The 23394-nt window shown below is 26.7% G+C and overlaps 2 protein-coding genes and 1 long non-coding RNA gene across 3 annotated transcripts; 1 reads left to right on the top strand and 2 right to left on the bottom strand.

Moving 5' to 3' along the window:
* Window positions 1–4447: 4447 nt before the first annotated feature.
* LOC122498496 lies at window positions 4448–23160 on the bottom strand. The gene is made up of 3 exons (XR_006301234.1): window positions 22991–23160; window positions 5406–5593; window positions 4448–5284 (listed from the first exon to the last, which is right to left on the bottom strand). It is a non-coding gene; the product is annotated as an uncharacterized LOC122498496 (long non-coding RNA).
* Window positions 5676–8040, top strand: LOC122498495 (synaptic vesicle glycoprotein 2B-like). Its single transcript, XM_043606256.1, has 9 exons — window positions 5676–5876; window positions 5988–6109; window positions 6189–6436; window positions 6531–6691; window positions 6818–6986; window positions 7146–7260; window positions 7397–7556; window positions 7657–7784; window positions 7849–8040. The coding sequence occupies exons 1-9, from the start codon at window positions 5725–5727 to the stop codon at window positions 7905–7907; spliced, it is 1314 nt and encodes a 437-aa protein (XP_043462191.1). The 5' UTR covers window positions 5676–5724; the 3' UTR covers window positions 7908–8040.
* On the bottom strand, window positions 8174–12249 carry LOC122498492 (neprilysin-21-like). Its single transcript, XM_043606249.1, has 18 exons — window positions 12106–12249; window positions 11983–12035; window positions 11612–11773; window positions 11455–11535; window positions 11241–11395; window positions 10958–11131; window positions 10771–10869; window positions 10553–10691; window positions 10379–10466; window positions 10179–10269; window positions 9837–10010; window positions 9568–9668; window positions 9393–9451; window positions 9201–9255; window positions 9027–9115; window positions 8839–8921; window positions 8570–8713; window positions 8174–8481 (listed from the first exon to the last, which is right to left on the bottom strand). The coding sequence occupies exons 1-18, from the start codon at window positions 12141–12143 to the stop codon at window positions 8293–8295; spliced, it is 1974 nt and encodes a 657-aa protein (XP_043462184.1). The 5' UTR covers window positions 12144–12249; the 3' UTR covers window positions 8174–8292.
* Window positions 23161–23394: the final 234 nt, after the last annotated feature.

Below are 23394 nucleotides of genomic sequence, written 5' to 3'. Positions count from 1 at the left end.
CGATATTACTATTAAATTTTGTATATAAATAAAAAAAAGAAAATCAATATTTTAAAAATTCTTTACCAGAAAGTCATCTTCAATGTAATGGAATTTTTTCGAATAATTTTATCTCAATATTTAAATTAACAAATTTTTCTGTCTCAAAAAAAAAAAAAAAATTTTAGGCCATCCAAAGTAGGATCCCTCCTTAATGTGAAAGTAATATTCTAAATTTATATTTACTTTATTTCTCAAATTTAATAATGAGAAACTTTTTTGTACTACTAGTGTTATGTAATGAAATTGATTCACTTAATCTAACTTTAATAACAAACGAAATAAAAATGCCCAATTGCTTTCATGTTGTTGTGAATATTTTAGAAACAGTATATTATGAGAAACAATTTAATCCACAATTCAATTTTCACTTAAAAAAAGTAAAACGAAAGAATACATTAACAAAATTAATTTACTACTAAAACGATGAAAACAATTTTTTCAAAAAGGAAATACAAAGTCAGTGTTTCACTAAACTTTCTGCTGTCCGTTTCGTAAAAGAATGTTAGTTTCCAAAAATGATTAAATATAGTTCAAAAATTGAAAAATGTGTCCTTATCATTTTTGGACTATCACAAATATTCTCTACTGTCGATTCAGTGTCTTTTAAAGAAATTTTTCAACAAATTAGAGAAAATGAATTTGAGCCATATCGAACGATAATAATGCACGATGGGAAGACTAACAGTTTGGATGTACAAAATGAAATTTTTCAAAATGTCTTCAAAAGTAATCCAAGTCGAGTTATAAATTTTCTTCAGGAGGATCCGGAGGAGCATAAAAATTCACTGAGTTCAAGAAGTATGTACGAAACAACATTGTTTATAATTATTCTCGAGGATGATACAAAAGTTATAGAGGAATCCTTCAATTTTATGAAAATCGTCTCAACAATTAATGCTTTTCCAAGATGTTTGATGATAATTCCCCTAAACGAGAAGAGTAGCAGTCGTGAAAATATACTTCGTTTGGCGTGGTCAAAAAATTTTGTTCATCTCACAATTCTCGATGTTGAATATTCTCTAAATGAAAATCATAAATTGTCAGGACCAAGTCAAAAGAACATCATCATCCACTATTTTAATAATTTCACCAATAACTATACAAGAAGTAATTACATTCAAGGTGATGTAATTTTTCCAATGAAACTAAAAGATCTAAATGGTTACGAAATGAAAGGTTTTTATGAAATGACTACGGACGATAGAAGTTTAGTCGAACTTTCAAGATTTAAAACTATTTCAAAAATAATGAATTTCAAATCTGTATTATTTTTTCCATCAAAATGTAATTTAACCAGCCTTGAAACTTATCGTAAATGCAAAGACATTTTGCTTAAAGATCTTAACAAAAATGTTTATAATCTAGCAATATATCCACATAATAGACCAATAAACCTCACATCAAATTACGTTGCTCTATTATATGAACCTGATAACTACAAATATTTGGCACCTAAACAACAAAGTAAGAAATACGAGTTTATATTTTCAATAAATGTTGTAATTTTATGCAGCATTTGTATTATTCTCATATGGCTTGGACTTCGTGTTTTCATGTTTGAAGAACGTCTTTGGAATATCATAAACTTCTGGCAATTATTTATGGCAATGTCTATTACGTTAGAATTAAAAAAATTATCTGACAAAATTGCCTTGACATCAATTTGTTTTGGTGCTTTACTACTATCGTCAATATTGGTATCATTTCTGTCATCTATTGGATTTGCCACTGATTATAAAAGTATTATTAACTTTAATAATTCTCTTCGTTATTTCGTGGAAGACTCCTGGACCTTAGATGTCGTTGGAAAGGAAACAATTTTTCCGTTTGAAAAAAGAACACGTAATCATACGACAATAGAAGATTGTTTAACAGATCTTTTTGAGAATAAAGCAGTTATTTGCTATGTCTATGCTCAATATGCAGAAGAATTATCGTCTCAAGATGTCAAGAAAAATGGAATTTTAACATTTGATATTATGGTAGAAGAGTTGGTTGAATTGGTTTTGTTCCTTTCATTTGAGGATAATTCTCCATATGTTTTTGAATTTGAGCGTTATATTGAAAAATTTCATCAGTATGGATTGGAAAACAAGTGGAGAAGAGATAATTATATATTTGATAAAATGAAGTATACGAGACACATTTTTAAACTCCCTAAACAAGAAAATATATTCACCATTTCGCCTTTTGTATATCTTGCAATTGGTCTTGGATTTGGAATTATCGTATTTATTGGGGAATTAATATTTCACAGTAGGGAGAGAAATTTAAAACGCTGCTCTGTCACCAAGAAGCATCTTTTGAGTGAGTGCTACAATGTACTAAGGAGCTGTCGAAATAGATCCGCTCTACGCTGATACCACAGAGAGAGTGGCCATACTCTTCGCCGTGCCCTTTACTTATATACTCGTCGACTAGGACCAGAGTGGGGGTACTCCCTACTCCGACCGCCGGTAAGATACTCAGTAGCGGCACGTGTGTTATGGTCTCCCAACTGAAAGGAACATCATCATTCATTATTATAGTCATTTTATGGGAAATTACACAAAAGTGAATTATGTCAAAGGTGATATTGTTTTTCCAATCAAACTAAATAATTTGAATGACATCGAATTAAATAGTTGTTTTAATATAGAATTAAAATTAGACGACATCCCAGATTTTGCGAGATTCAAAACTATTTCAACAACTATGAACTTTAAACCCTTAGTAATTATTCCTCCAGAATGCAATTTGTTGGAAAATAATATTCCAATTTCTTACTGTGAACCGATTTTTAACCTCCGGAGAACACGTGGGGTCTTTTTGACCCCACGCTTTTTTACGAAAAGCTTTTTATCTTTTTTTAATATTTTTAATAAGGACTTTCAAGTATACAGACTTATTCTACAGAGTTTAAACTATAATTAAAAAAATTCTTTAGCTTGATTAGATGAGCAGTTTAAAATTGGTTGAGCTTTGAAAAATAGTCGGAAAAAGAGGTGTGTTCTCCGAGAGTTAAGCATTACTTTCAAAATCGTGTGTGTAACATTAGTGTATTCGCACTTAGCATTATTGATTCACAAATAAATTATGCTGCCCTTTTAAAGAAAGAAGATTTGTACATGATTCTTGTACCGAAGAAAAAATTGAAAAAATACTCTCTTGACATTTCTCTAAATACAATAACTTTGTGTAGTGTTCTCTTGATCGTCTGTTGGCTAATTCTGAGATTTTTAATGCATGACAAACATTTTTGGAAATTTCTCAATTTCTGGAAATTGATGATTGGAATGTCAGTTTTAGAAGATGTGAAAACACTTTCTGATAGAGTGGCCCTGATGTCAGTTTGCTTTGGATTTTTACTATTGTCATCAGATGTGCACTCTTTACTGACATCGATTCAATTAATCACTGAATATAAAGAAATAAAGGACGATGATTTAGACACGGAAATAATTATTAAACCTGTTGAAGGATCATTTACACTGGACATTATTGGAACGAATTTGCCATTCGAAGAAAGAACACGTAATCATACAACGGTTGATGATTGCCTAACTGATTTTTTTGATAATAAAGCAGTAGCCTGCATTGTGGATTATTTCGACGGTCAACGCTTGCTATCGGAGGATATCAAGGAGAATGGTGTATCAACTTTTTCGAATATAACTGACGCGTCAGATTTAATTCAATATCTTTATCTTGAGAATAATTCTCCATTTGTTTTTGAATTGGAGCGCCATATGAAAAGATTTTTTCAATCAGGTCTTGAACAAAAGTGGCAGAGTGATAATTTTCTACGTCATAGCAAACTGCAAATGAAGAATGCACCTAAAATACCGAAATATAAAAAATCTTTTACTATTTCACCGTTTTTGTATCTTGGAATTGGTCTTGGATTTGGAATTATTGTATGTATTGCAGAAATACTTTTTGATAAATTAACGATTTATTTTCATAATAAAGTCCGGGATTTATAATTTTTATTTTAAAACCGCAGTTTTTATTATTTTTCATTTGTAAATTTTAATTCTTCTTTGTTTTCTTTTTATTTAATTTAACTTTGCAATTTCTTTTAATATATGCCTTCTCTAAAATATCATTTAATTTGTAAATTTTCGGCATGACCAAAAGCATTTGTAATTGTCACATGTTTTAATAAAATTTCTCACAATTAATGCCTTGGATCATATTTTTCTTACCATTTCTTAAGAATTAAAAGAATGTACATCCGAAATTTTGTTTTCACTTGTACAATTAGTAACTTTCAACAATTTACAAAAGATTATGATGTTAAATTATATATTAAAAAATTATTGTAAAAATTGTAAAACTTTTGTCAAAATTAAATGAATAAAATTTACTACTGAAAAAAGTAGTGTTTCTAAAGTCTTTATAAAGTGACTGTTAGTCCGTTGACGTCAACCATATACTATAACTTATAGCGAAAAGAATGCACAGAATTGTTATCTTCATTTACTATCAGGTAATTATTTCTAATTGTAATTTTTAACTACTTTGTCGTTCTTCATGTTAATAGAACAATTATCTTAAACAACTGAAATGAAATTGTTAACAAGTTTCATTGATAACAGTTTTCTTAAACTAATAATAAAAAAACGCTCGACTAAGCAGAGAAAAATTCAATTTGCTTGGAGTATCGTTCTTTGTCTAGTTAATTAATATCTATTAACATGTTGAATTTATTTTTAAAGAAATTTTTAGAAATTTGAAGAATGAAAATACGATTATTTGCAATTTTCAAAAATGAAACGGGGTATGTTTTTAAAATTTTAATTTTCTTAAATAAATTTTTTTAAAGTGAACCTCATGTTTGCAACGTCGATATTCAAGCAAATAGTTTATTAAGTATGGATTTTTTTGGAATTACAAGCAATTTGTTTACTGTTTCTAATTAATTGTTTAAAATATCAAGATGACTATCATTCGAAACTTAATTTTATTTTGCAGAAAGTAAAAAACAAGTAGAATTATCTCAAGAACCAGCAAATTTCGAGCGTGCCATTTTAGAAACTGGTAATTATTTTATTATTATATTTATTAACAGTAGGTGATTCCATGTTTTAAATTAGATCCGCTTTGCACTGATATCGATTGGAAAGTGACTTCTCCTCGTTACGCGCTATGCTTATATACTCGTCGACTCGGGCGAGAGTGGGGGAACTTCCTACTCCGGCGACCGGTGGGAAGTTCAGGAGCGGCGCGTGCTTTGCGGTCGCCACACTCACTCGCATTTCTACGAACAAGTGGCGCGAAATTAAAAAAAAAAAAAAAAATCTAATTCTCTTTATAGAATTAATAGAATTAAAATAAATAATTTAAATGATAATATTAATTAATATAAATAATTTTCGTACCTTAGGTTATGGAAAATTCAACTTTCTGTTGATTCTCGCGTCCTTGCCAGCGGCGTGGGCCAGTATTTTTTCATCAACATCCATATCCTACGTGCTAGCTTCTGCAGAATGTGATCTTCGACTCTCACTGTTCGATAAGGGTTTGCTAAATTCTATGCCATTTGCAGGTTGGTTAATTGTCACTGCATCTAAAGTTTTAATAATATATATAATAATATTATAACATAATAATTTAATATACATAAAAGATAATTTTTTTCTGCAACTAATATTAGAAAAGAAGCCATACTTAAGAAATTAATTTTTAGGGACAATCTTAATGGTGTTCGTCTGGGGTTATTTAGCGGATACCGTTGGCCGAAAGAAAATTATGCTTTATGGCTACTTGTGTTCCTCAATATTTAGCTTTGCCAGTTGCTTCTCCCAAGTTTCTTGGCTCTTAATAGTATTCAAATTTCTAAGCGGAGTTGTGTAAGTATTTTTTATCATATGACAAGATTTTTAACTCTATTGAAAAATAACCTCGCATCGAAATTTCCCGACTGAAACAATTATTATTAACCTGTTTTTGCTACTTGACAGAATTTGTGGTCCACATGCAGCACTCATGTCATACCTCGCTGAAATTCATAGCGAAATTTTTCGATCTAGAGTTTATTTGTGGTTGGGCGTTGCATTCTCTCTTGGAAATATTATATTACCGTGTAAATATTCTAAAAATAAAATTATTTTTTTTTGCAATTATTATTATATAATAATAATTGCAAGAAAATGGAATTTCAGGTCTTGCTTGGTTAATAATTCCACAAACCTGGCGATGGAATATTTTCAAATACCAATTGGAATTAAATTCGTGGAGAATATTTTTGGCTGTATGTACAATACCGGAATTTCTTGCATTTATTGCCATGTCATTTTTTCCTGAGAGTCCACGATTTTTTTTGTCGAGAAAAAAATTAGATGAGGCCCTTTTGGTTTTCAGGAATATTATTTATTCTATGAATACGGGTAAACATCCAGATACTTATCCGGTGAGAATATTTTTCTAAAAAATAATTTTAATAATTAAAAAGTTGCTCGAGAAATTGTAAATTAGGGAATAATGTTTTTGGTTTTTAAACACAGGTCAAATGTTTAGTGGAGGAGAATTTTTTTGCTGAATTCGAGAAAAGAGGAATTATGAAGAATATTTTTCACAATTGCCAGCAAATAAAGTCTTTATTTCAGTTGCCGAATATTTATAAACTTTCGCTACTTGCTTCTATTCAATTCGCCAGCACTGTGGGGTGAGTAGAATTTATTTAAGGGTTTAGACGATCCTGACAGTATGAAAATAAGGCATTCGGAAAGAAATATTTTTTGAAAAAACTAATAGGGTTGAAACAGCTCTCATGTCCTCTTAACAATTTCAGATCAAATTCAATGAAACTATGGATACCGGAACTATTTTCTATGATTGAAACATACACTGTTATACATCCAAACAGTGAATCAGTAACAGTTTGTAAAATGTTGAATGGCATAAATAGTCATTCTTATTTCAATGGGAATAATTCATCGTCTGTACCAGTTTGCCAGGAGGTATTTTACTGCACGTTTTTTCTTTTAAATTTACCTTCTTTATATTATATAAATTTGAAAATAAATAGAATTTTTTAAAATTAGTTTTTTTTTTGTTTCAATTTTCAAACTAATTATAATAACTCTCGTAAATATTAACTTTACGTGTCATGATTGTAGAGTATTGTAAATGCTACGGTCTACATTAACTCTATTGTAATTTCTCTCACTGGATTTATCGGGTGTTCGTTAGCAAGTAGTCTTGTTCCAATTGTTGGAAAACTGAAATTAATGGGTATGAAAAATAACTATTTTACTATTCTCTTGTGTTCATTAACTCCTGGAATTGGAAAAGCTACTGGAAAAATAAAAGAAATACTATAAAAAATTATTATTACATTATTGTTAGCATAAAGTTTTCGTACTTTTAGTTTTCTGTTTCGTAACCAGTGGAGTTTGCTGTTGTATTTTATTTTGGGCGGAAAAATCGAATGTTATTTTAGCTTTATTCTCAGTGTTTGTGGCTTTATCAAATATTGGAGCTGCTGTTCTTACGCTTATTATTGTCGATAATTTTCCTACTTATCTGAGGTAATATTTATGTTTTCTATGAACAATAAATTAATTTTTTTATTATATTGGAAATTTTTTGATACCACGATTTTTTAAATATCACTGTGAGTTTTTATAGAACAATGGCAGTTAGCGTAACAATGGTATTTGGACGCTTAGGGGCAGTTGTGGGAAATTTGTTATTTCCGGTTTTATTCGCCTTTGGGTGCTTTGGTCCGTTTACTATGATCGGAGCTACATGTCTAGGTAATTATTATTATTAACATAATTATTTATCGTAAATAAATAATGAAAAACTGCATTCTTTTAGTGTGTGCGGTACTGACAGTATTTTTACCGAAAAATACTACAGAGGAAATGGAGACATGAAGAATTCGTTTCTGCTTATGAACAGAAAAATAAAAAATATTTTACTTTTGATCTTGTACAAATCATTTAAAAGAGTAATATTAATTTTTTGTATTCTTATAATAAAAAATATTTTTAATTTAAACAAAAAATATGTTTGTGTTGTTACTTTTATTATGCAAGTCGAATGTGAAGGACATGTTTTAAAAATACGAAATTTTTATTAAACTTTTACATCGTTAGACATTGGAAGAGACACTATTAAAATTCACATTAAATTTTACTATTTTATTTTCTTTTTATTGTTATAAACGTATGAGTTAAAAAAATATGTTTATTTTTTCAATTATGTCATACATTTATGTAAATTTCTTTTTTTCGTTTACATGGAAGAAAAAATTTCATTTTACATTTCCATGGGTTCACTTGGTACAGACCACAAGTCACATTTTTCCCTTGGATTCATAGTTCGTCCTTCTTCGCAATGATATAATTCTGCGAATTCAGGCATATTCATTAATGTTCCAATGACACGTAACATAGGTGGTGAATGAATTGTATCAGTAAATGGAGTGTCACGACTCTCACAATAACCCTAGGGAGAAATATTTTGTTTTAAAAATTAACATTTTTATTTATAATAAAAGGATTATTATACATGTAGTATATATTTTAGTACTTACATTTGCAAAAGACAAAAAGAAATAACGTTCAATTTCTTTTTTTTGTACCACGTCATCAACAATTAATCTTCTAAGCAATTTAAATGCCAATTTTAATCCTTGTGTATCAGCAACATTCTCATTTAAAGTTGTATGTCCGTCAATCTACATACATATATAAATATGTAAATACAAAATCATTTTGCCAACGAATGTGTAAAAATATTTTCTATTACCACTGATCTAGGTAATTATGTAAAAAATGAAAAATTTCTTTAATAAATAAATACCCTGAGATTGTTAAAATGCCGGACCATGCAATCTTTCTTTTTAAGAAATGTTGAATTCATCAGTTCATTATTAGAAATATAATCTGCAATTATATTTAAAAGTAATTACATAAAGCAATGACTATTTTTACAGGTTCCATTAGGTTAATTATTATTATACACCTTAAATAATTATTATAAATACTCACCCCCCATATATTGTATAATACGGGAAAAATCAAAAGCGTGAGAAAGTTCGTGACCGATCTTATGTCCCATAATTCCATATAAATATGATCTATTAAAGTAATATATTATAAGTGAATTGTATAATTCTCTAGTCAACTTTTATATTCTATTTTTAAAATAACAAAATGACTAACATTAAATGTGCCTTTGGTTCAAAAAGTGGTGCGAAAAAAAATCCTGTCGTTACACCTAAAATATTATTAAAATTTTGTAAAAATATGTTTTATTTTTAGTTTTTGTGAATATTTCTTATTTTCTTATTTCTTTTATGATGATATAGTTAAGGTGAACTCCCTTTAACCAATATTTTTCTTAATTTTACTCACATAAAAAATTCGATACACTATCGTAAGCAGCATTAATGTGTATATTTCTTTTCTTTCTTCTACAAAATAAAAATAGATCAATATTATAAAATTATAATTTTTCGTCTCAAAACAATTATTTTTATTTTTATTAACGTTTCTTATTCAGTATTTTTATAAGGTGTTATTTATCTACCTTCTAACGTCCACAGATTGTTGAGATAATTGAATTTTATATAAAGTTTGAGCTTTTCTGAAATTTATTAAATTCTCTAGAGCTAGGGATCCAATATTAAACTGAAAGAGTGTAAAAAGAATGATTAAGATTTTATCAATTTCTGTCAACTTTATTATAACAATCAAAGGCTATTATCCAATGGAGTAATTTGTAATGATTAAAATTTTTGTATTAAAATTTATAGTAATAATTACTTTCTCATTTTAAATGTAAGTAAGAAACATTACCTTGTACGAAATTCTTTCCAACTCTCTTTTAATTAAGGGAAAATCAGTTCTACTTAAACAATACTTCATTTTTCTCACCACTTTTAATGCTTTGTTTTTTGTAGCATTATCGAACCAGCTATTTTTAATTTCACTTTTTAATACACTTTTTAGACCTTCAAATACTATATTGCCCTGATGAATATAAAAAATTATTTATAAAGGAAATATTTAAAAATGTAATACTATATTATTAAAATAAACATTTACTGAATAAATAGCAGTATAATCTATATTTATATTATAAATAATTATCAAAAACGAATAATTTTACTAGTTTATCTCTAAACCTGGATAGCTTACCGTTTCCTCTTTTTCGTAAAATTCATCAGAATCCGCTAATAACTCATAAATCTTTTCTTTTAGCGGCAATCCGTCGATGCATGAATAGGATCTATTAATTTTATTCTAATTATTATTTAATTTAATAATAATTAAAAGAATTCATATTTGAAATTTCTTGTTGAACTTGTAAATGTAATTAAAGGAAACCAAAAACATACGTTTTATTATAATCCAGATGATTTTTATTAGTGCTAAGATAAAAAGCTACTTGCACATCATAGAGAAAATTGTACTGCATGTAACTTACTACAAAATTATTGTTTTTACAAAATTAATAAAATAATTTTATAAATATTGTACTATTTTTTTTAATAATCTGTTTACGTAATTACCGATTACAATACTTGATGTTTGACTTATGATTTCACATAAATTAACTAAATAATCAATATCAATATTCATGTGACTTGAATTTTCAAATACTACTTCACTACCCTCAGCATGTTTCTGAAGAAAATTATACCAATTTACCTGAAATTCAAAATAAGGCATTTATAAATTAATATTCGCATTTCAACATTTATTTTCATAAAAAAATATAATTATTTACATGTGTATGATAATTTTCTGGAGGGCAATAACGATTATAAATTTCTTGCAATTCTGAAATAGTAATGTTCTTCAATTCAGATTTTGGAGAAAACACAAGCTGTAAAATTTTTAATGTAAATCTTTAATTCAATTGAATCAAAAATATAAAAATTAATAAATATACTGATCATTAACAGTTTTTTTACCTGTCTTACAGATACTACAAATTTTTTAAATTCCTTATTAAAAAAATTAATTGATTGTCTTGAATACTCTAACAATCTGGTGTGAGTAATAGTTTTCAAATAATTATTTATATGATTCTCGAATAATTTTCCATTTTTCATTTTGTTTGATCTTGCTTCACGTGGTCTTAGAATCTATGAAAATTTATAATGTAAAATGAAAGCTTGATTAATATAAAGAAATGTAAGAGAAATGTTTTTTTATATAAAAAGTTTGTTATTATTCTAATTTAGAACATTTTACCTGTAATGTACTGGATTTGAGTGCAATATGAAAAAGAAAATTAGAACCAAATTTACTAGCATAATATTCAGCTACACCTTGCCAATTTGTCATTAATTCTGTACTTTCGATTATCATGTCTCTACTGAATTTTCTTGCTGTAGATAGTGTGGCTTCTGTAATAAATAAATTATAATAGCAACAATTTATTTATGTACGTTCTTCAAAAATTTACCTGCGTTCAAACAGGCTCGGTAATATTTTCTCTCCATAGCAAGTTGCACATTTTCTTCAAAAATATCACTTTCTAAAATATCTGGAAATGAAAATTAAACGCTCGAAAAATGATAAAATTAATTTTCTATAGTAATTTAGAATGGAATTTTTATTACTTCTCATCTTTGAAATAATGTTATTCTTTGCAATTTGATTTAGGTTCCAAATATTAAATCCATCTGGTTTTGGATTATTTCGAGCCCAATTACCACAAGCGTAATCGTAAAAATTATCACAAGGGTTCACAGTATCGTCGATTCCACTATCCAAATATCTGACTACATAGGAAAATATTTTATTACGATAAAATGAAATTTATTCATACTTTGATTTGGAATTGTTCGTGTTACTCGAGATGAAGGAACCCAGAAAACTACTACTGGAGTCATCAAGCGATTATTAAAATTTAGAAAATATTAACTTTAATGATAACATTAATTGTAAACTACTTTAAAAATTTATAAGATTTGAAAAACTATATACTTACTCAGCTCTTGAAAACTTTTTTCCTGACAATTAACTACTAACATAAATGTAGATCTAGAGACATATGATTTTATCATTCACAGTTTTATATTAAATTGAAATACGCACGCAAAAATTAACTTACAGTATCTGCAGCAAAAAATTAAATTTGCGTTTACCCATCTTCAAAACGAATCACAAATAAATTCTCTCCTCAAAATTATATGTTTAAAATATACTTTTTGATACACAGTTTTGAACAAAGAAAAGCAATGTAAGCACTATATATGAAAATATATGTCTTAAAAGAAATACCTATCGTCATTTATGTTTAAGATACAATGACATAAAATGTAGATATTAAGAAAACAAAATAAAAAATTGAAGATAATGTAGTACTGTAACATGAAATATTAAGAGAAAAATTTTACTATTTTAAAACTTTGTGTTTTCACTTTCAACTTTAATTTTTAAAAACAATTCAAAGTAAAAATAATGAAAAATATTAGCATTTTACACCAAAATGAATTCTTATTCAATAGAATATTTATTTGTCCGAATTACAATTTGGCAGAAAGTCAAGGTTGATAATAACCAACCTTGTTTTTTATTTTATTTTTTTATCGCTCTACACGTACCCTACGTAAATATAGGTGACCCTCTATCATTTTAGCAGAAGACAATTAAATAATTAAGTTTTAATATTAATTTTCAAAATAATAATAATATTAAATAATATGCAAAATTTAACTTTATTAATTAACACCATAAACTAAAAACAACTCAATAAAATATTTAATATTGAAAAAAAAATTTTAAAAACATAGAATATTAATTTGACAAATCGGTTGATACTGAACAGCATAGTAAATTAAATAATAACAAAAACAGTAGCGTTTTATTAGCAAACGGTGCTATTGAGTCCATTATTGGTGAAAGTATATTGTCAATAATTTTCGCGGGAATAACCAATAAAATAAATGTCCGAATAGTTCCAAAATTAACAGAAAATAATTATATATTAAGCATAGTTTTCTTAAGAACATTTGGAATAATAATTGATATAAATGATAAAAAATTGTGGGCATCAGATAAGCCGGTTGTTAGTGTAGATTTTAGTGAAGGCGAAACGAATAGCGATAGTTCGTGTGCAGGATTAGTTAAGTTAACCAACAAAGAGAGAAAGCATCTCGAAGCACTTTTAAAAAGAATCATTTCTCTGGTCCCCAATAAACTACCTCCAGCTAAGATAGTAGAACATGTAATAAACACCGGTGATAGTGCTCCAAATCGTCAGAAAAATTATCGTATGTCACCTAAAGTATGCAAGGAGTTCATTAAATTAGTTAAAGAACTCATTAAAATAGGTGAATAATGTGACAGTTAAAGACTCATATGAGGCATTTTACGTGAAATGTCTTAAGTTAAAATTTCAACTTCTTGAAAAAAATTGAAACTCAAGGAATTTGTTGTTCTATCAAGTAGAAATGTGACCCAAAAAATATTTTTGATTTTTTCGAAAAATTGGAGGGGGTAGAGGGGGGGTCAATTTGACCAATTTTGCCAACATCGGCTACTTTGTGAATTTTTTCTGAAAAAACCTCAGCTTTCGTTTGCAATAATTTATTAAAAAAACGGACCGATTTTTGGGAAATTGAAAATTAAATAAAAATTATCAAAAATTAGGGTAAATTTTTAAAATATTAAAAAATAAAATACACCATTGGAAAGAGGACGAAAAAACCTTTCAGAAACATATTCTAAAAAAATTTTCCCATTACACACGGTGCGCTAGAAGCAAAAATAGGTTTTACAAAAATGCGGATAAAAACGGTTTGTGTAGCATGTTTTGTATGTATTTACAGGTTAAAAATCCGTTTGAATTAAAATCCTACCTGTTCCCGTTTTCGAGAAATGCAAGTAAAGCTTTTTTATATTTAATAAACAATAAAATCTTTTTAAATTTATAAAGAAGCAACTTCTCGCAGGATAAATTTTTGTGATAAGTAGTTTCCATGGTAATTTTAATGACAGAAAATATTTTTTCTAACACACGCACCGAAAGTACATCATTTCTCACCTACAAAGAGGGTGGAAAGTACGTCTTTCCCGGAGGCAGGGAGAGAATGTTACTTTCCCTCCCCGTGACGTCTTAACGGGGATGGAATGTAATACTTTCCCTCCCCGCTGTGATGTCACGGGGAGAGAAAGTAATATTTTCTTCCTGCTGCTATAATAATTTGTAATTTTTTTTAATAAATGCAAAATATAAAAAGAGCTATATATTTTTTAAGATTAAATATGTATCATATTGTTATTTTTTTAATTAATAATGGATTTTAAATAAATATTACAACAATAATAATTATTATAATTGTGGTTAAATGTATATATTATTATTAATTATTTTTAATTGTCAAACATTTTTATCTCAATATAATAAGTATTGTGAATATTTGTTTCTAATAATCTAATAATAAATTAACATTATAAAATTAATAGTATTTATTTCAAAAAATTCCGCTAAATAATTGCATATTTGTACTTTCGTTTACGTGTGTTAGAAAAAATAGTATGTGCACCACGGAAGGAAAATGATTTTCGCCTCGTGTGTTTGCAGTTCTCGACTTCGCTCGCACTCCCCTGCACTCGCCTTCGGCTCGTACGCTCGCTACGTCTCGAACTACAAACTTCACCCTCGGGAAAATCACTATTTTCCTCCCTAGGTGCACAATATATTATTGTTAGTTGTGTTTGTTGAATACAAATTACATTTAAACTGAATTGTGTTAAAAATTGTCTACTATTATAAAGTTTTCAAGTTTTAGCAGATGTAAAACAAAGGTATGAAACTGAAAAGTATGTAATTAGGGTAAATGTGGGTATATAATCGAGGAATTTTGTATAGATCATACTTCCAAGTGGTTTAAAAATAATAAATGAATATATATGGTTTTGTTTTTTATTTTAAATGAATATTTATACTTTTTTATCTTTAAAAAAAATTGTCAATGTTGTAGAAAATAGTTTTAATATTTAAATAAATAATTAAATAGAAGACTCAAATTCTTGTAATCTCGCGGGACTTGTAATGGCTTGAGGGTATTTTCGCGTGTCAAATATCGTGGATGAGTGTATTATCGCGCGGTAAATATCGCGGATAATTTATTTATTGCTTCTTGGATTTTTGTAATAGTTACTTAATTAAAATGTAGTAATTCTAAAAAATTAAAAGGAATACTAATAGTTTTTAAGAATAAAAATATAAATATCGCAAGATTCTAAAGCAATTATTATCAAATATTTCTAACGTACAGTCAATTCTCATTTGACACTTTTGCTCCTTTTTTACAACAATTAAAAATTTTTTCCTTAAATATACAGATCTTACTTACTTTAATTTTAATTTTTTTATCCCTCCCATTACTCTTTATTTTCTTGCTTGTATTTTGTAACTGTTATATAAGATTTACTAAAATTCTGAACGTTCAAAAAAGAAGAAGAAGAAGGCCGTAGTTGCAATTTCTTCACATTTGTAAAATAATTTTAACAGGAAACAATTACAATTTTTAAAACATTAATAATTGATTAAATGAATTTGGTATGATAAAGATGAAAACCGATTTATATGGAATTCTTGAAAACAGGAACAGGTAGGATATTAAATCAAACTGATTTTTAACCTATAAATGCTTACAAAACATGCTACACAAACCGTTTTTGTCCGCATTTTTATAAAACCTATTTTTGCTTCTAGCGCACCGTGTATCAAAAATTCAAAAATCCAAATTTCTTAAAATTTAAAATTTTTTCTCCTCTCTTATGGGATTTAGCTTCAATATTTTTGGGTTCTTGAAAAATACTTTACTTATTTAATAGTCTCCACCCTTTGGTAACAAATAGAAAATTATCGAAAATTATCAAAATTTCAAAAATCCGAATTTCTTAAAATTCAACATTTTTCCCTTTCTTTTATGGGATTTAGCTTCATTATTTTTGTGCTTTTGGAAAATACTTTACTTATTTAATAGTCTCGACTCTTTGGTAAAAAATCTAAAATTATCGAAAATTATCAAAAATTCAAAAATCCGAATTTCTTCAAATTCAACATTTTTTCCTCTCTTTTATGGGATTTAGCTTCATTATTTTTGTGCTCTTGGAAAATACTTTACTTATTTAATAGTCTCGACTCTTTGGTAAAAAATCTAAAATTATCGAAAATTATCAAATATTCAAACATTCGAATTTCTTAAAATTCAACATTTTTTCCTCTCTTTTATGGGATTTAGCTTTATTATTTTTGTGCTCTTAAAAAATACTTTACTTATTTAATAGTCTCGACTCATTGGTAAAAAATATAAAATTATCGAAAAATATCAAAAATTCAAAAATCCGAATTTCTTAAAATTCAACATTTTTTTCTTTCTTTCATGGGATTCAGCTTCATTATTTTTGTGCTCTTAAAAAATACTTTACTTATTTAATAGTCTCGACTCTTTGGTAAAAAATCTAAAATTATCGAAAATTATCAAAAATTCAAAAATCCGAATTTCTTAAAATTCAACATTTTTCCCTTTCTTTTATGGGATTTAGCTTCATTATTTTTGTGCTCTTGGAAAATAGTTTACTTATTTAATAGTCTCGAATCTTTGGTAAAAAATCTAAAATTATCGAAAATTATCAAAAATTCAAAAATCCGAATTTCTTAAAATTCAACATTTTTTCATTTCTTTTATGGGATTCAGCTTCATTATTTTTGTGCTTTTGGAAAATACTTTACTTATTTAATAGTCTCGACTCTTTGGTAAAAAATCTAAAATTATCGAAAATTATCAAAAATTCAAAAATCCGAATTTCTTAAAATTCAACATTTTTCCCTTTCTTTTATTAAATTTAGCTTCATTATTTTTGTGCTCTTGGAAAATACTTTACTTATTTAATAGTCTCGACTCTTTGGTAAAAAATCTAAAATTATCGAAAATTATCAAAAATTCAAAAATCCGAATTTCTTAAAATTCAACATTTTTTCCTTTCTTTTATGGGATTTAGCTTCATTATTTTTGTGCTTTTGGAAAATACTTTACTTCTTTAATAGTCTCGACTCTTTGGTAAAAAATCTAAAATTATCGAAAATTATCAAAAATTCAAAAATCCGAATTTCTTAAAATTCAACATTTTTCCCTTTCTTTTATTGGATTTAGCTTCATTATTTTTGTGCTTTTGGAAAATACTTTACTTATTTAATAGTCTCGACTCTTTGGTAAAAAATCTAAAATTATCGAAAATTATCAAAAATTCAAAAATCCGAATTTCTTAAAATTCAACATTTTTCCCTTTCTTTTATTGGATTTAGCTTCATTATTTTTGTGCTTTTGGAAAATACTTTACTTATTTAATAGTCTCGACTCTTTGGTAAAAAATCTAAAATTATCGAAAATTATCAAAAATTCAAAAATCCGAATTTCTTAAAATTCAACATTTTTCCCCTTCTTTTATGGGATTTAGCTTTATTATTTTTGTGCTCTTAAAAAATACTTTACTTATTTAATAGTCTCGACTCTTTGGTAAAAAATCTAAAATTATCGAAAATTATCAAAAATTCAAAAATCCGAATTTCTTAAAATTTAACATTTTTTCCTCTCTTTTATGGGATTTAGCTTCATTATTTTTGTGCTTTTGGAAAATACTTTACTTATTTAATAGTCTCGACTTTTTGGTAAAAAATCTAAAATTATCAAAAATTATCAAAAATTCAAAAATCCGAATTTCTTAAAATTCAACATTTTTATCTTTCTTTCATGGGATTCAGCTTCATTATTTTTGTGCTCTTAAAAAATACTTTACTTATTTAATAGTCTCGACTCTTTGGTAAAAAATCCAAAATTATCAAAAATTCAAACATTCGAATTTCTTAAAATTCAACATTTTTCCCTTTCTTTTATTGGATTTAGCTTCATTATTTTTGTGCTTTTGGAAAATACTTTACTTATTTAATAGTCTCGACTCTTTGGTAAAAAATCTAAAATTATCGAAAATTATCAAAAATTCAAAAATCCGAATTTCTTAAAATTCAACATTTTTCCCTTTCTTTTATTGGATTTAGCTTCATTATTTTTGTGCTTTTGGAAAATACTTTACTTATTTAATAGTCTCGACTCTTTGGTAAAAAATCTAAAATTATCAAAAATTATCAAAAATTCAAAAATCCGAATTTCTTAAAATTCAACATTTTTTTCTTTCTTTCATGGGATTCAGCTTAATTATTTTTGTGCTCTTAAAAAATACTTTACTTATTTAATAGTCTCGACTCTTTGGTAAAAAATCTAAAATTATCGAAAAATATCAAAAATTCAAAAATCCGAATTTCTTAAAATTCAACATTTTTTCCTCTCTTTTATGGGACTTAGCATTATTATTTTTGTGCTCTTAAAAAATACTTTACTTATTTAATAGTCTCCACTCTTTGGTAAAAAATCTAAAATTATCGAAAATTATCAAAAATTCAAACATTCGAATTTCTTAAAATTCAACATTTTTCCCTTTCTTTTATGGGATTTAGCTTTATTATTTTTGTGCTTTTAGAAAATACTTTACTTATTATATAGTCTCCACCCTTTGGTAAAAAATCTAAAATTATCAAAATTTATCAAAAATTCGAAAAACCGATTTTTTTAAAATTTAAAATTTTTTCTCCTATTTTATGGGATTTAGCTTCATTATTTTTGTGCTTTTGTAAAATACTTTACTTATTTAATAGTCTCCACCCTTTGGTAAAAAATAGAAAATTATCAAATATTCAAAAATCCGAATTTCATAAAATTCAACATTTTTTCCTCTCTTTTATGGGATTTAGCTTCATTATTTTTGTGCTTTTGGAAAATACCTTACTTATTTAATAGTCTCGACTCTTTGGTAAAAAAATCTAAAATTATCGAAAATTATCAAAAAATTCAAACATTCGAATTTCTTAAAATTCAACATTTTTTCCTCTCTTTTATGGGATTTAGCTTTATTATTTTTGTGCTCTTAAAAAATACTTTACTTATTTAATAGTCTCGACTCTTTGGTAAAAAATCTAAAATTATCGAAAATTATCAAAAATTCAAAAATCCGAATTTCTTAAAATTCAACATTTTTCCCTTTCTTTTATGGGATTTAGCTTCATTATTTTTGTGCTCTTGGAAAATAGTTTACTTATTTAATAGTCTCGACTCTTTGGTAAAAAATCTAAAATTATCGAAAATTATCAAAAATTCAAAAATCCGAATTTCTTAAAATTCAACATTTTTCCCTTTCTTTTATTGGATTTAGCTTCATTATTTTTGTGCTTTTGGAAAATACTTTACTTATTTAATAGTCTCGACTCTTTGGTAAAAAATCTAAAATTATCGAAAATTATCAAAAATTAAAAAATCCGAATTTCTTAAAATTCAACATTTCTTTCTTTCTTTCATGGGATTCAGCTTCATTATTTTTGTGCTCTTAAAAAATACTTTACTTATTTAATAGTCTCGACTCTTTGGTAAAAAATCTAAAATTATCGAAAATTATCAAAAATTCAAACATTCGAATTTCTTAAAATTCAACATTTTTTCCTCTCTTTTATGGGATTTAGCTTTATTATTTTTGTGCTCTTAAAAAATACTTTACTTATTTAATAGTCTCGACTCTTTGGTAAAAAATCTAAAATTATCGAAAATTATCAAAAATTCAAAAATCCGAATTTCTTAAAATTCAACATTTTTCCCTTTCTTTTATGGGATTTAGCTTCATTATTTTTGTGCTCTTGGAAAATAGTTTACTTATTTAATAGTCTCGACTCTTTGGTAAAAAATCTAAAATTATCGAAAATTATCAAAAATTCAAAAATCCGAATTTCTTAAAATTCAACATTTTTCCCTTTCTTTTATTGGATTTAGCTTCATTATTTTTGTGCTTTTGGAAAATACTTTACTTATTTAATAGTCTCGACTCTTTGGTAAAAAATCTAAAATTATCGAAAATTATCAAAAATTCAAAAATCCGAATTTCTTAAAATTTAACATTTTTTTCTTTCTTTCATGGGATTCAGCTTTATTATTTTTGTGCTCTTAAAAAATACTTTACTTATTTAATAGTCTCGACTCTTTGGTAAAAAATCTAAAATTATCGAAAATTATCAAAAATTCAAAAATCCGAATTTCTTAAAATTCAACATTTTTCCCTTTCTTTTATGGGATTTAGCTTCATTATTTTTGTGCTCTTGGAAAATAGTTTACTTATTTAATAGTCTCGACTCTTTGGTAAAAAATCTAAAATTATCGAAAATTATCAAAAATTCAAAAATCCGAATTTCTTAAAATTCAACATTTTTCCCTTTCTTTTATTGGATTTAGCTTCATTATTTTTGTGCTTTTGGAAAATACTTTACTTATTTAATAGTCTCGACTCTTTGGTAAAAAATCTAAAATTATCGAAAATTATCAAAAATTCAAAAATCCGAATTTCTTTAAATTCAACATTTTTTCCTTTCTTTTATGGGATTTAGCTTCATTATTTTTGTGCATTTGGAAAATACTATACTTATTTAATAGTCTCGACTCTTTGGTAAAAAATCTAAAATTATCGAAAATTATCAAAAATTCAAAAATCCGAATTTCTTAAAATTTAACATTTTTTTCTTTCTTTCATGGGATTCAGCTTTATTATTTTTGTGCTCTTAAAAAATACTTTACTTATTTAATAGTCTCGACTCTTTGATAAAAAATCTAAAATTATCGAAAATTATCAAAAATTCAAAAATCCGAATTTCTTAAAATTCAACATTTTTTCCTCTCTTTTATGGGATTTAGCTTCATTATTTTTGTGCTTTTGGAAAATACTTTACTTATTTAATAGTCTCGAATCTTTGGTAAAAAATCTAAAATTATCGAAAAATATCAAAAATTCAAAAATCCGAATTTCTTAAAATTCAACATTTTTCCCTTTCTTTTATTGGATTTAGCTTTATTATTTTTGTGCTTTTGAAAAATACTTTACTTATTAAATAGGCTCGACTCTTTGGTAAAAAATCTTAAATTATAAAAAAATTTCAAAAATCCGAATTTCCCCAAATTCAACATTTTTTCCTTTCTTTTATGGGATTTAGCTTCATTATTTTTGTGCTTTTGGAAAATACTTTACTTATTTAATAGTCTCGACTCTTTGGTAAAAAATCTAAAATTATCGAAAATTATCAAAAATTCAAAAATCCGAATTTCTTAAAATTCAACATTTTTCCCTTTCTTTTATGGGATTTAGCTTCATTATTTTTGTGCTTTTGGAAAATACTTTACTTATTTAATAGTCTCGACTCATTAGTAAAAAATCTAAAATTATCAAAAATTATCAAAAATTCAAAAATCCGAATTTCTTAAAATTCAACATTTTTCCCTTTCTTTTATTGGATTTAGCTTCATTATTTTTGTGCTTTTGGAAAATACTTTACTTATTTAATAGTCTCGACTCTTTGGTAAAAAATCTAAAATTATCGAAAATTATCAAAAATTCAAAAATCCGAATTTCTTAAAATTCAACATTTTTCCCTTTCTTTTATTGGATTTAGCTTCATTATTTTTGTGCTTTTGGAAAATACTTTACTTATTTAATAGTCACGACTCTTTTGTAAAAAAATCTAAATTATCGAAAATTATCAAAAAATTCAAAAATCCGAATTTCTTAAAATTCAACATTTTTTCCTTTCTTTTATGGGATTGAGCTTTATTATTTTTGTGCTCTTAAAAAATGCTTTACTTATTTAATAGTCTAGATTCTTTGGTAAAAAATCTAAAATTATCGAAAATTATCAAAAATTCAAAAATCCGAATTTCTTAAAATTCAACATTTTTTCCTCTCTTTTATGGGATTTAGCTTTATTATTTTTGTGCTCTTGGAAAATAGTTTACTTATTTAATAGTCTCGACTCTTTGGTAAAAAATCTAAAATTATCGAAAATTATCAAAAATTCAAAAATCCGAATTTCTTAAAATTCAACATTTTTTCCTCTCTTTTATGGGATTTAGCTTTTTTATTTTTGTGCTCTTGGAAAATAGTTTACTTATTCAATAGTCTCGACTCTTTGGTAAAAAATCTAAAATTATCGAAAATTATCAAAAATTAAAAAATACGAATTTCTTAAAATTCAACATTTTTTCCTTTCTTTTATGGGATTCAGCTTCATTATTTTTGTGCTCTAAAAAAGTACTTTACTTATTTAATAGTCTCGACTCTTTGGTAAAAAATCTAAAATTATCTAAAATTATCAAAAATTCAAACATTTGAATTTCTTAAAATTCAACATTTTTCCCTTTCTTTTATGGGATTTAGCTTCATTATTTTTGTGCTTTTGGAAAATACTTTACTTATTTAATAGTCTCCACCCTTTGGTAAAAAATAGAAAATTATCAAAAATTCAAAAATCCGATTTTCTTAAAATTCAACATAATAATAATAATAATATTAATAATAATAATAATTGTTATTATTATTATTTATTTATTTATTCAAGAAAAATGACAAACGAAAATAGGATGAATTTATTTTTCGGAAATCAATTCTGCTATTGCCACTGTATATTGACTATCCGAAAAGCATTGATGTCAGTGCATATACAGAGAATTTTGATTGTTTTAATTTGTTTTATAATAAATTGCAGATAAATGTTAATCACGAATATTAAATAAATATATTCAATAGTTGAAACTTTAGTTTATTTCACAGTATATTCTATTTTAATGAAATTTAATGAGACGATGAATTTTTCCCGAAAAGCCAACTGGCAGAATGGTCAACTATCAGGGTGGAGTCCCATGACAGCGTTTTGCGTTGCGTCGTAATGGGAGAGAAAAAGACGCAAATATACGTTTGCTGCAATCTCTCTTATTACAACGCAACGCAAAACGCTGCCATGGGACTGCGGCCTCAGAAAAGAAAACGGCAGAAACCTCAACTAGCAGATGGGTCAATGGTACGAAACGCCATCTGTTAGAAAGGTCAATTAGTCGAATGCTTACTTGTTAGAATGGTAAATGAGTAGAAGCCTCAATCCGCAGAAGGGTCAACCGTCAGAATCGTCAATGTTTAGAAAGATCAACAGGTCGAAACCTAACCTGTTAGAAATGTCAATTAGTCCAATGCTCACTTGTTAGAATGGTAAATGAGTAGAAGCCTCAATCCGCAGAAGGGTCAACCGTCAGAATCGTCAATGTTTAGAAAGATCAACGGGCAGAAACGCCATCTGTTAGAAAGGTGAAGTAGCCGAATGCTCAATTGTTAGGCCGAAGTCCCATGGCAGCGTTTTGCGTTGCGTTGTAATGAGAGAGAATGCAGCAAACGTATATTTGCGTCTTTTTCTCTCCCATTACGACGCAACGCAAAACGCTGTCATGGGACTCCACCCTTAGAATGGTGAATCAGT

The sequence above is a fragment of the Leptopilina heterotoma genome, unplaced genomic scaffold, assembly GCF_015476425.1.
Source record: "Leptopilina heterotoma isolate Lh14 unplaced genomic scaffold, ASM1547642v1 Lhet_15, whole genome shotgun sequence".
Classification (NCBI taxonomy): Eukaryota; Metazoa; Arthropoda; class Insecta; order Hymenoptera; family Figitidae; genus Leptopilina; species Leptopilina heterotoma.
The sequence above is the reverse complement of the archived record's forward strand: the minus strand, read 5'-3'. Positions and strand labels throughout refer to the sequence as shown.